The sequence below is a fragment of the Cydia fagiglandana genome, chromosome 20 (genome assembly GCF_963556715.1).
Source record: "Cydia fagiglandana chromosome 20, ilCydFagi1.1, whole genome shotgun sequence".
In the NCBI taxonomy this organism is placed as follows: Eukaryota; Metazoa; Arthropoda; class Insecta; order Lepidoptera; family Tortricidae; genus Cydia; species Cydia fagiglandana.
The window spans coordinates 11,394,131-11,407,251 of NC_085951.1; the positions used below are offsets into that span (position 1 = coordinate 11,394,131).

Genomic DNA, 13,121 nt, shown 5'->3' on the forward strand with positions numbered 1-13,121 from the left:
AAGGTCACTATCCGGTATCCGGCCGGATAGTAAAATAATGGCCGGATAGGCCGGATACCGGATAGTAACCGGATATCCGGTGCATCTCTAGTTGAAATTATATTTGGGATTACTGAGCTGTTTGTAGAAAAAAATAAACTTTACAGAAATAGTGAGACGTCCATAATTATTACTAAAACTTCATTTTTCCCCCAGTACAGAACTGTTTTTTAATTCCTGGTGATGATTTTTCTCTCAGTGCAATGCGGCCAAATCCGTCATAGGGACAATTCCGGCCTGGAGTGTATATTTCTATTTTTTCAACCGTAGGAAAAGAAACCCATCTGCTTTTGATTGCTGAAACTAAAAGCAATCGCTGAGAGATTGTGTATATACTATTGTTTAAAAATAACCGCTCGTGTACGGAATTGCCCCTAATTTTACCGCATTGACCTTACATTTTACTACTAAGGTCTTAAATAGAAAGCATTTATAAGAAGTAGAAGGTTTGAACGTGCCCAAATGGGTTCAGCAAGAAAATAGAGCTTTTGTAACGCCCATAGGAAATAAACAAAGGTAACCTCAACTCACACTAAAATAGTTTTTGACCCAGCAATGACATTCATATTGTTGTGGCTTGTGTATTATGTGATAAGAGTTATCTTTTTTTTTAAAGATCCGAATTTTGTTTACTTATTTGAATGTTATACTAAAAATGGTAAAAGTAAGAATTGTATACATGGTGGATAAAAAATAACTTCATTCCCGTTGCCAGGGAGGTTTTGGGATTATACTGAGCACCTTTTTTTATGGGACCAACCTCGAACCAACCCCGAAATCGCAAAAAAAAATTTACCCTCCCATAGAAAATGGACCAGCCAAAATGTATGTAACAGCTAAATCTTTTTTTCGTTTATTTTTTAGCCACCGTGTATAAAGTTAGTAAGTAGTAAAGAAAAAGAGTAAAACACATAGAAATTTGTACATAAAAAAAAAGAAATTTAGGGCCTAAGAAACTAAACAATACCCATCCATATAGTACAAAATGTTTGTACTACGATGGGCACTGGGTAACTATTTGAACTATGGAGCCTATCGACTTATAGGAGCTCTGAAGACTAAGTTTTATTTTGATATTAGCTACCCGCCCGGCTTCGCAAGGGTTAACAAATTACTACATACCTAATCATTCCTCAAGAATCCCTCTTTTGATAGGTGAAAGCCACACGAAAATCCGTTTAGTAGTTTTTGAGTTCATACCGAACATACAAACAGACATACGCGGCAGGGACTTAGTTATATAAAAGGTGAATAAAGGTATTTAAGCTATACTTCGCCAACAAACTGGTTACAGCGATATTATAAATTTTGTTTGTGAACCTACCTTTTCTGTAAATTAATTTAAAAAAGCTTTTAAGTGCAACCTGTATACAATTTAATTAACTTGACACGTTGACCTTTCGTCGGATATATCTGTAAAGCAGGTAAATAGCTTAATGAGTATATTTAAGCACTATCTGGTTTCATCCAAGCAAAAACAAAAAATTCTTCTCTACCTGCCTTTATAAGATAGTGCAAACATGTTTTGAATCGTTTAGTTGACTTACTAACTTTGTGAGCAAAATGCGTGTCTGTGGAGTGTATTTGGTTATTCTTTGTGTATGTATTTTGGGGACGCTTGCCGGGGAATGCATTTATGGTCCCTTTGGAGAATGTAAGTACATAGTGTTTTAAGTTTGTGTGTTTTTTGTAATAGAATTTTGTATCATTTAAATAGGCAATAGGTGAAATCATAAGATTCAATTTGGTTAAATGGTTGTTTTGTTAAAATGATTCTCGGTGATTCATGTATCAGTTTTAGTAGTAGTAACGTTTAGGTATGCTATTTTAGTTTTTAATGCTTCTAGATATACCTCATTTTTACCATTTGTATTTAAAAAAAGATTCAGTTGAAAAGGGGTTCGCAAAGTCACCTATTTCACGACTGCCGATTGTTTTTTCTTTGTAAGTCATTCATTAAAGTACATATTACAATGTATCATAAATCATAACAGTTTAGGCTACTTTTTATAAGAATCACTATGAATATAAATTAATTTGATAACATTTAAACTGTTGAAGAGTTTTTTTTACATATTTTTGTACATACATGCAAAAGGGTGAATACTACACCCACATTAGATTTGGCACATTATTAAATTAAATGTATTCTATTGCAGGTTTGTCACAATGTCCGCCGGACACGTACTCGTATAACCCGGGCTGCGCGGGCGACACTCTGTCGCGCCGAACGTGTCGCGCGCCAGTCGCGCGCGTCATAGGCCAATACTGCGACTACTCGCGCTGCGACTGCGACGCGACTAAAGTGTGGGACGAGGCGAAGACGAAGTGTGTGCGGTTAGAGGAGTGCTCTGATCAGACGGAGTTCAATAAGGAGGCCGAGCGTAATAAGGAGAGAGATGCAGAATAAGTCAAAAAATAAAACATCTATTTGTGTAATTTAAAGTTTTCAAAATATCATTAAACTGAATTTGTGGTTTTATCATTTCTTACTCCCAGTAGTCCCGGTAATATAAAAAACGGTAAGGTCAGTGTGGATAATTCGTCCACGAGCGTAATATCTTTCTTTGATTTTCAATCGTTTGCTATTGAAATTATCAATGTTGTTTGTTGTTCGAAAAAATGCTAGTGAGCGGAATAGTCCCTATGACGGAATTAGCCACACTGACCTTATGTGAATGTTCTATATAGTAGTAGAATTATTGACACTGGGACACTGTACTATTATAATAGTAGATTTATTGACACCTTGTGACACTGTACTATTATCCCTATTTGTCGTGGTATCCCCTCGAAACATACTCACGCAGCCCGACCCGCGGACGCTATATTGTCATGTCTCTATTAGGATTCGTCCGGTTCCGTCACCGAAAACGGTTGGTAAATAGGTATTAAAAAATATTTCATACTAATCGTTGACTAATCGTTCGCTCGAATACGAACATTCATGGTCTTTATTGTCTTTGTATTAAGGCATGCCAAATAAGTGTCAGATCGTCCGGAGGACTTAGAGTCCTTAGAAGTAACTTATTGCCGACGCGAAACTGCATCCGATCGAATCCTGAGGTTTCAGAAAAGGAGCATGATATACCAGGTGGATTTTTAATGGGGTGCTGAGGGCAACTACCAAATGCCAAAATGTCTTAGAAAACCATCCCTCACTTTTTTAATTGACGATTATTAACATCATGTAGTAGGTACCTGAGGTTGTTGTTGGGCTGCGGCGACGACGGGCCGGTGGCGACGAACACGGCCCGAGTGAGTTCCTCCGCCGTGACGCCGAGCACGCGCGCCGCCAGGCCCGCGTTGCCGAACTGGTACTTCATACCGGAACCGGAGTTCGCTGGAATATGACGAGTTTCCTTTAATACACGTCTTACAATTCTAATAATAGGTACTACGGTTTCAAAAACTAACAGGATAAACACACACGGTAAAAATCTGAGAATTTTTTAAGGTTTAATGTGCTTCATCAGTTCAATTTCTGCTCGTTATGGCCCTCAATGAAAAAAAACAACTGTTCCTCCAAAAACGACCGTAAGGTAATAGACGCTCCGCGTGAAGTAAAGAGCTAGAAGCTTTTACATAGTTACTTTTAAGGGCGAAGTCAATAGCTACGTTAACTTTCCCGTTCGGCGTGGGGAATAAGTGGTAAGTTTACTTAGTTACCTTTAACTACCCCCATTCCAGATGGCAGATAGCAGCTACTATCTTCCACACTGCCATCTACTCCAGTTCCCAGTAAGTGGAAGGCTTCCTTAATAGCCGAAAAGTCAGCTGGTGCATCGGCTTTCTCGCTTGACGCGGATATAAGTCAGAAGCTTACCTTTAACCACCCCAGCCCACCCCAGATGGCAGATAGCAGCCAGTATCTTCCACACAGCCATCTGCTCCTGCTCAGTGACCCCCAGTAACTGGAAGGCTTCCTTGAGAGCGGAGAAGTCGGCTGGTGCGTCGGCTTTCTCGCTGGACGTGAGGAAGGGGTTGGGAGCGTTGACGGGGGCCTGGTCGAAGAGCAGCTCGCGGCGGAGGCGGCCGTCGCAGCCGTGGAATAGTCTAGAAAAATAATGTGTTAGTGTGTGAAATGATCTTTTGTTTTTATGATCTTTTACTTTTATGATTTACAAACTCATGTGCTAAAAAATAACTTGATTGGTTTCCTGATCATCTATTTTATTTTATCCGATGTAGTTTTACAAGACTCCACAAATGATTTCAGAGAATTTTGAGATGTGAGTAGAAACCTTTTTCGAGATTTGCAGAGATTTTCTCGAAAAGTTTGTATATCAATTTTGAAGATAAGTGCTAGTCGGACTCTCACATGAAAGCGCCATACTGTTACGCAAAAAACGGCAGAAAATCACGTTTGTTGTAGGCATGGGAGCTCCACTTAAATATATTATTACATTCTGTTTTTAGTATTTGTTGTTATAGCGGCAACAGATATACATCGTGAAATTTCAAATGCCTAGCTATCACGGTTTATGAGATACAGCCTGGTGACAGAAGGACAGCGGAGTCTTAGCAATAGGGTCCCGTTTTACCCTATGGGTACAGAACCATAAGAAAATGGTGTGCTCGGCGTCGTATTCAACAAGTAAATGAGTGCTTGTGTAGTGACCTCGGTGTCGTTGTTAACTTGGATGGTAGGTAGCCTAAGCACAGAATAAATAATAGTACTAAGTACAGAAGACTCACTCTCTAACAAAACACGTCTGTTACGATCAGCACAGATATGGCCGCTAGGTGGCGACAGCGCCGTACTTACTACGTACTTTTAGCTACCTGTAGCAAAGCGACGAAATCGCGGAGTGAGACACTCCTGGCCTAAGTTACTTACGTATGCAACGCGGTGAGCCGGGACCGGCCTGGCCGAAGGTCTGGCAGTAAGGTCTGCACAGAGGCCGACACTAGCGCGCCGCCACCTTCGAAGTCCAGGGAAACCAGGGACACCACGCGCGACGCATGCGGGTTGGAGCCCGTGCTGCAATTATCATATTGTTGTCACAAAAAAATCTCAATTGGCAAGGGGTGAGCTGTATGAATAGTTACGAGCATTTTCAAGTCATTATCTAGTTTTATTTAATTACACAAACGGGTCTACCGCGATATAATTTCGCGGTAAGAAATTATATCGCGGTAGACCCGTTTGTGAAATTAAATATGTGTACAAAACGCGAGAGTTTAAAGTGTTATATTATATTATCTAGTTTTGTTATATTTTCTTTCTAATAAATGAAGAAAGGGTAAGTAATCCTGTTATTACCTGCCTAATTCCACCGAACATGACGTGATTTGATTTTTAATGGAGAATCAAATCAAGTCGGAATCATGTTATAATAATATACTCCGCCTGGTACTCTCTTCCCGTCTTTTCTAGGTCACCTGACTGACACAAGCCTACGTCATCATGCGACAGCGCTATATGATAATATGCGATAGCGCTATATATAGCGGCCATGTTATTGAGACGTAGGCTTGTGTCACTCTGGGAAGAGAAGACCATGTTTTATTAGACTATGGTCGGAATATACTAGCATTTCAAATTAGATAACGGAAAAGCAATAACAATAATCAACTATATAATTAATTGAACTATCGTATATAATTAATTGAATTATCCATGAAGTTGAAATGGGATTGGGTCACGTCTGTCGCATGCGGAGCGAGTTTGGAGCCAAGACAGCCACTGAGCGGCATTCCTGCCAGCAGGGCCGTCTTAAAATATGCTGGGGGCCGGCACATAAGAATTTGGGGCCCTTTTGGAAAGTAAAGAAAGCAAATTAAACTAACATCTAGTTATTATGAATTCTATTTAAATATACTGTTACTGTCTATCCTTCGGGGTCCCCTGAGGTTGAGGGCCTTGGGCACGGGCCCCGTGTGCCCTTATGGTAAAGACGGTACTGCCTGCCAGCGATGGCAAGATGAGCTCTTTGAAGAAATGGTCAGAAGCTGCTCAAATCGGGTAGAAATAGAGGAATGGACTCAATCTATGAACTAACCGACACGATCCAAACATATGCAGTACATCCATGGCGGCGCTCAGTCGCTCCGGGGTGAGCTTGGACCCTTGAGCTGGATACGCGCTGGCCAGGTACCAGATGCAATGTCTCATAGCTAGTGTTTTGCCTGATCCCGATCTGAAAAAAAAAACATATTTTATAGAAAATTAAAATGTGACTTCTTGACTACCTAAAGGTGGTATTCCACCTATACAATTTCTTCGTCCAATGTGTATTGCGTCTTACATTTTGCTTTAATGAGGCACTTGTCCCACCAAGAGCGAGTAAGCGGTTAACTGTCGGCGATTTTCTCGCTCAAGAAACGAACAAAAGATTAAAGTCCTGTTTTAGTAAAAGAGACACATATATTAATAGTCCATCGCTGGCTGTTCACACTGCCGGCGAAAACACTCGCTCTACTAGTTTGTCGCCACGATAAGATAAAACTAGCTCAGCGGTACTCGCTCGGCGATGTTCGCTTCGTAGGTTGAACAAGTCTGCGACGTCTGCGTGTTCGTCTACGCTGCACCGCCCGAGCGAGTGACGCGAGTAATATCCCGTCGCACTCGAACACTCGCCTATAGCCGAGCGACAAAACTATTGGAGCTAACAGTCGCTTCTCGCCGCTCGCCCACTCGTTTCTAGTTTATCGTTCTACTCGCTTATCGCTCATCGTCGGCGGTGGGACAAGTGCCTGAGAGAGTGAAGCGCACTGACATTGGACAGGTGGAATACCACCCTAAGCCAGATTTATCTAGGTCTTGTCTTCTATGGTACAGTGTCAAACAAGGCTACACCCGCCTCTGAAAGCGGTTACCGTTATCTATGGACGCTTGCATTCCTAGGGGTGCTACAAATGCGCTCTAAAACCTCTGCATACTACACTCTTTTAGATTCGTTTCCGCATCTGTGTAAGATCTTTTCAAGTACAATTTGACGGGTAGTAAAATGCTTAGATGATAAAATAAAGACATACAAAAAATTTATTTGTATTTATCGCAAACTGGTTTACGGATAACTTTTGACAAGAACATTAAGTACTCGCAAAACCAAAAAACTAAAAAAAAACAGGCTACGAGATGGTTGTTTATACATGCGAAACAAGTTTGAAATACGAAAATAAAATAAAAAAATTGCTCGTCTCTAAATCATATTTAATAGCATGTAAAAACGAACCTTGAAATTTGAACTCGAGCATTTAATGCTTTATTAATATGTAAAATATTATTCTAACACTAATGACTATACTTTAAAGGACAGGATCGGCTAGTTATATAAAAACGAACCTTATTATTCGGCAATACGGTCTACTTTGATAAAATTATTGAATATAAACAGAGAATATCAATGATCTATGTCCATGCGCAACATGAAGCCAATTTTGTTATCACATTCTGCTATAATTTCTAGTTTAACGCCTTTTAGGTACACTGCGAAGGATTAACATCTACGCTGCTAATCAAAAATATGCTTTAACTTAATGAAGAAAGGTTTAAAGTGCAATGAAGTGGTAAGTAATAAAGGATATTATCCAGACGGGTTATGATACGATCGCGGTAGCAATTTACGACAAAAGTAATTATCTATTAAGTCCTAAAGCTAGGTTGTAAATCGTGCATTAGGAACGCGTTTTGTAGGTGCATATATTTACACTGTTATACGCTTTGCTGGGAAATTATAGAGCAAATATAATACGACTATATTTAAGCTATTGAGAATTCCTAATTAATTGTAGTGAGGATTGTGTACAAATTGTATTTTTGATACAGTAAAAGAATACGTCAAAATAAGCGATAATTGTCAAATAAATAAACTATTACCTACAGATACATTTAAATATCCATTTTCACCCCCTTTTTCCTATACTTGATTTAGCTAAGACTATGAGAGACTAATATCACAACACAATGTATCTAACATATAATCTTAGTCCGAGTCAAATTTCGGGGTTTCAAATGTCTACATTTGGGTGTAGGACTTATTTTATCTGATTATTAAGTTAATATTTTCCAGTATCAGCACAATTGCCGTAGTTATTTTCAGGCAGGCCTAGTTCCGCAGTGCAACGTACCTCCCCGTGAAGACAATGGCTCGGTCGCGTCTCGAAGCTAGCATGCAGCGGTGCGCGGACTGCGCGGCCGCGAATATGTGCGGCGGCATGTCGTCGGCGCGGCAGCCGCGGAACATCGCTGCCACCTGAAACATTCGACAGTCGAAAATACGTTACTGGTACTCTTATGCTGCCCTCCTAAGCTAAAAAGCAGTATTTGCATTATTTTTTTATTGAAAATACGTCCTTTTAGCTTAGGAGTATGGATGGAGGCAGTATGGAAGACCATCACAATGCGATAATCTGGCAAATAAAAGATAAAAAGAGGTGAGATAAGTGGGTACGTAAAGGTGCTAAAGGATTGTTTTCTGCCTTGGGAACTGGTAACCTTGCTCACTTTTAGTTTCGTATAGGGACGACATATATTTTAGTTTATAAGTTAGGTTCTTTTCGGTCTGCCTAAACCCCGACCTGCACCGTCTATTGTGTTCCGAAAAGAAGATGGCGGGACGACTTGTAAGCATTCTACCCCAAATGGAGGGAAAAGGCCGATGACAGGGTCGAGTAGAGAAAATGAGGGGAGACTTTTGCCCAGCAGTGGGACACCAAACTAGGCTACGAAAAAAGTTAGATTAGGTTAGGTTTTAAGATAAGATAAGACCTTTATTTGCATACCAGTTAGCCCCGACTGACTAGTCTTCCCTTCTGATTCTATCTCCGTATTATGAGACACCCGTAATATCTGAATTTCCTTGCAAAGGATGCTTCTGACAGTATTATTGATAAGGCGCCGCTCTTGACCAAGCTGGAAACGATGTTGAGCACGTTTAGGGCTCATTCAAACTGGAGGCTATGGTGACAAGAGGTGGTGTTACCTTCTCAGTATATATGGGGGAGCTGCGCTTAGGCGGTCCGAGGACGAGGAGCGCGTGGCCGACGCGCGCCTGAGGCAGCCCGGCGGCATGACGCGACCGTAGGACGTTCAGCGCGCCGCACTCGTTCAAGCAGCGGAGTGAGGCTATGGTGACAAGAGGTGGTGTTACCTTCTCAGTATATATGGGGGAGCTGCGCTTAGGCGGTCCGAGGACGAGCAGCGCGTGGCCGACGCGCGCGTGAGGCAGCCCGGCGGCGTGACGCGACCGTAGGACGTTCAGCGCGCCGCACTCGTTCAAGCAGCGGAGTGAGGCTATGTCCTCGCAACGCTCCATCTGGGGTGGATTGGCCTGGAACAGGAAAGAAATGATAAGAAATATAAAATAAATATGGGCTGCCCGTAGATTTTATGATTTATGACAAAATACAACAATATGGACATCTGTAAATTTTGTGATGAAACCCACCCTCGTTCACTTTCATTTCGTGTCTTTAAGCACTTAGTGTCAACACGGTTTAGTGGTCATTCACGCCAGTAAACCTTGCATAACAGTTCTATTGGACGTACCTTCTCCAAATCATCTTCGTCGACGGTGAGCACCTCCCCAGTCTGCAGCACCCTCACTCTCGCACGGCCCGCGTCGGCGTCTGATTCTCGCACTACGGCCGTGAACCCGCCGCGGTGTGCGAGCCACATATGACCAGCTTTCAGCCATTCCTTCTCGCATGCTAACTGCTCTTCTGACTTTGCCTGCGAACAAGAATAAAATAAATTAGGAATTTATGATAACTGTCTTAATAGCGAATAGTTTTCAAGTGCCTTTCCACATATTAACGAAAGATACATATTGTAACATAAACGTGCTTCCACTTAAACCCGAGTTAGCACTAAGTAGTGCACAAGTCGAGCAATTGTTAAAAATAAAACAAATAACTGGCACTACTAGAAAAATTTACTAGTTACCGAACGAGAGCAACCAATCATTCAGCAAAATGTATCTTAAAGATACAACGTTAAAACGTTAAAAAACGGGCACTTTTCTTCAAAGAAAAGTAAGAGTTCATCTCTCATCTGAATCTCAATATAGAGGATATTAAGAAACACAATACGTCGCACCATTATGACAGCGTTGGTCTTCGACGCCTTCAACCTACAGCCGCTAATTCCCTCAAAGTAGTAGGTAGCTTATGCAATGTGCGTATTGTGCGTAGCTCGCAACGGCCGAGCGTCGTCAATGGCCGCAATAGAAGACACAGTGAAAGTAGCGGTTTCAGTACGTATCGTCAGTGGCGTAGCGTGAACTAATATAGCCGAGGGCGAAGTCGCATCTGTGAGGCCCTTTCCTTTCAATGTGTATTCCCAAGTTAATAAAAACTTTCACGAGGCCCCCTTCAGTGAAAGGCCGTGGGTGAGGGCTAACTACGCCCACACCACTGCGTATCGTTTAAACAACCGGCTGTTGGGGACCATCTTTCTTTTATAGAAAAAACTCACAGAATTGAATAGTCACTTATAGTGGAATCTTGAAAAAATTTTGTTTCTTTAGATAATAAATGGTTTAGAAACGTAGTAGTAGTAGTAGTAGTAGTAAAATACTTTATTGTACAAAAAGAAACATAAAACATGAAAGAACACACATCATTAGTACAAAGGCGAACTGAAACGTACTGGAATGACGACACAATTAAGAGCATAACTGTGCACTATAAGCCCACAAACACTGAGGTATAACCGAAGATGAGTATATTTTGGTAAACAGAGATTAGAGGCGCACATTGCGCAAAAGTGGGTGTGCTTATTTCATAAAAGATGACAGCAAAAGTTCCAATATTCTGTTGGAAAAGGTATCATAAATGTCAAAACTGACACATGATTAACTTTTTTACTTCTATTTAAATTGCATGCGTTAAGGGTGGGTTCGACGAGAAGGATGTGTTTTTAAGAACCAATAGAACCAATGCACGCTGAGCGAGGAAAACAAATGAAGTGATTCTATTGGTTCTTAACAAACACATCTCTCGCAACGCATCCTCGCAGATCTCTGAGCGAAACGCACGTTTTTTTGCATGTATTAAGTCACAATACTGTTTAATTGTACTGCAACATAGGCCGTCTGTCATAAGCTGTAAACAGAGTGAATGGAAGGTCGGTGCGATCCGTAAAAGGTGTGATATTAGCGGCCATTAGCTATCGCATCACATGTGTGATCGGTTATCGGACACGCATTTTTATACAACGATCTGACAAATGAGAACAGAACTGGAAAGAAAATAAAATAATACATTTTGGTAAGAACAGTCATTTAAGAATTGTTTTGTATTTCGCGGCTATTGGAAAAGCCTGTAACTAAGAATATCTAAAGGATATTATAAGTGACAGAATTATTGAATATTTTCGATTGACAATTATGAAAATTAAAGAAAGGAATGTTAGCCTTTATTTCTCACATAATTATACCGGATTTGTTTCTCTCGTTAAATCTTAGAGATTTTACTGCATCTGCATTTTAATTTTTCAAATAGGTATAGTTTTGTATCTACAACTATGAGCTGAAAATATACTGTATATTTATTCGAACAGCTGCTTTCAGTCTTCAAAACACGTATTACAAGTTAAAACGCTACTAGCATAAGGTCGCGTTACGTCAAGCCATACGGAATCAATTTGGCCCTCAACAACAGCATTTACGACAAATTGCCAACGAGTAATATTCACTTAGTTCGAGGAACACGGAGGAGCAACGAGCGAAATCAGAGGGCCTACTGCGAACCACGTGTTGCCTCCCTGCCACACTTACGTACGAATTTACAAGTTCGACAGAGAGGCAACACGTCGAACGTGGTTCGCGGTAGGCCCTCAGTTTCGAGCAAACATGCCAATTTGGAGGCATTACGCCGTCCACGAATTATACGCGATATTAACATGAGTCGTGCCAGAAACTTGTCAAGCTGAGACGATGCGGTAAGAGTGCGCGTACGTATGCGATTTTGTTGCGATTAGTCTGCGGGTAATCGCGGGTTCGCGGCGGCGATTGCATCGACAGAATTTGCTACGATATCGGCCAATAGTATGACAGCTTTATGTCTGTAAGAACATGAAACACCTTTGAAAAAACCAATAATAAATAAAAATACTTGACAAGTACTCGTATCTTACTTATGTTAGGAGGCTACTAAATGCACCATATGTTCAAAACATGACAAAAAAATATATTTAATTATTTTATCAGTGTCTGACAACAGAAACAGCAACTATTCCGATCTTGAAAGCCACGCAATCTTTTTGAAGGAGTCCAGTGAAGTAAGTTTAAGAATTTTTCCGACCCTGGTTTGCGACGGCCCTAATATCCGTAAAGTTGTGTTCACACCGTGTGAACAGTATTTTCTTGTCTCAAATGATAGTACTTGGGATTATTATTAGCTCGTGCATCCGCTTTCGAACGCAACAGTCAACTGCATTCCCCATTGAAATTACAAGGCTCGCAGTGCTAAGTGATATACAACTAGTAGGCGCGGATGAGGTGATAGTTATACTACAACATACACTTTCTGAAAGGTTAATAGTACTAGCTTTTGCCCGCGACTTCGTCTGCGTGGAATTAGTGACAGCAGCTAAAGTAGGTATAGCGCCTGGATAATTCTAAGAGCAATCATTCAATTCGCGCATTGCTTACTTCAATTATTAGGCAATTCATTAACTCTTTCAATTCCACCCCCCTTTGCACTCTCTTCAGGGATGATTTCCGACATAAAAACTATCGTATGCCCTTCCCCGGGACTCAAACTATCTCTATACCAAATTTTATCTAAATCGGTTCAGCAGCTTAAGCGTGAAAAGGTACTTAACAGACAGACAGACACACTCTCCCCTTATTAGTATGGATATGAGTTTCACGTTACAATATTACATAGTCCTGTTGGTAACGCTGATCAGAAGAGTTCCGAGAACGATATCTATTAAATGTCAACTCATGTAGGTAATTAATAAGTAAATTATTTTAAGACAAGGCTCAGCAATTGTCATTGACACCCACGGTGTGCTTTACTTGGCTTTAAAAAGTAAAGTTAGTCATCGAGTGACGTCATTTCCGATAGAAAGTGAAAACAGCTTGTTTAAGTACTTTAAGTGCTTTATTGGTGTACTGAAAACAAGC

General features: G+C 40.8%; 2 protein-coding genes across 2 annotated transcripts in view; one reads left to right on the forward strand and one right to left on the reverse strand.

The window, feature by feature from the left end:
• LOC134674755 (unconventional myosin-XVIIIa) overlaps positions 1 to 13,121 on the reverse strand; it is a 323,832-nt gene that overhangs the window by 153,180 nt on the left and 157,531 nt on the right. The window contains exons 5-11 of the mRNA XM_063532886.1: positions 9,536 to 9,718; positions 9,138 to 9,317; positions 8,116 to 8,240; positions 6,045 to 6,182; positions 4,880 to 5,023; positions 3,866 to 4,095; positions 3,241 to 3,382 (exon numbers count right to left, since the gene is read on the reverse strand). Of these exons, the coding sequence (XP_063388956.1) occupies positions 3,241 to 3,382; positions 3,866 to 4,095; positions 4,880 to 5,023; positions 6,045 to 6,182; positions 8,116 to 8,240; positions 9,138 to 9,317; positions 9,536 to 9,718 (1,142 nt within the window). The remainder of the gene's footprint in view (positions 1 to 3,240; positions 3,383 to 3,865; positions 4,096 to 4,879; positions 5,024 to 6,044; positions 6,183 to 8,115; positions 8,241 to 9,137; positions 9,318 to 9,535; positions 9,719 to 13,121) is intronic.
• Positions 1,563 to 2,470, forward strand: LOC134674753 (uncharacterized). The gene is made up of 2 exons (XM_063532885.1): positions 1,563 to 1,693; positions 2,199 to 2,470. The coding sequence occupies exons 1-2, from the start codon at positions 1,603 to 1,605 to the stop codon at positions 2,447 to 2,449; spliced, it is 342 nt and encodes a 113-aa protein (XP_063388955.1). The 5' UTR covers positions 1,563 to 1,602; the 3' UTR covers positions 2,450 to 2,470.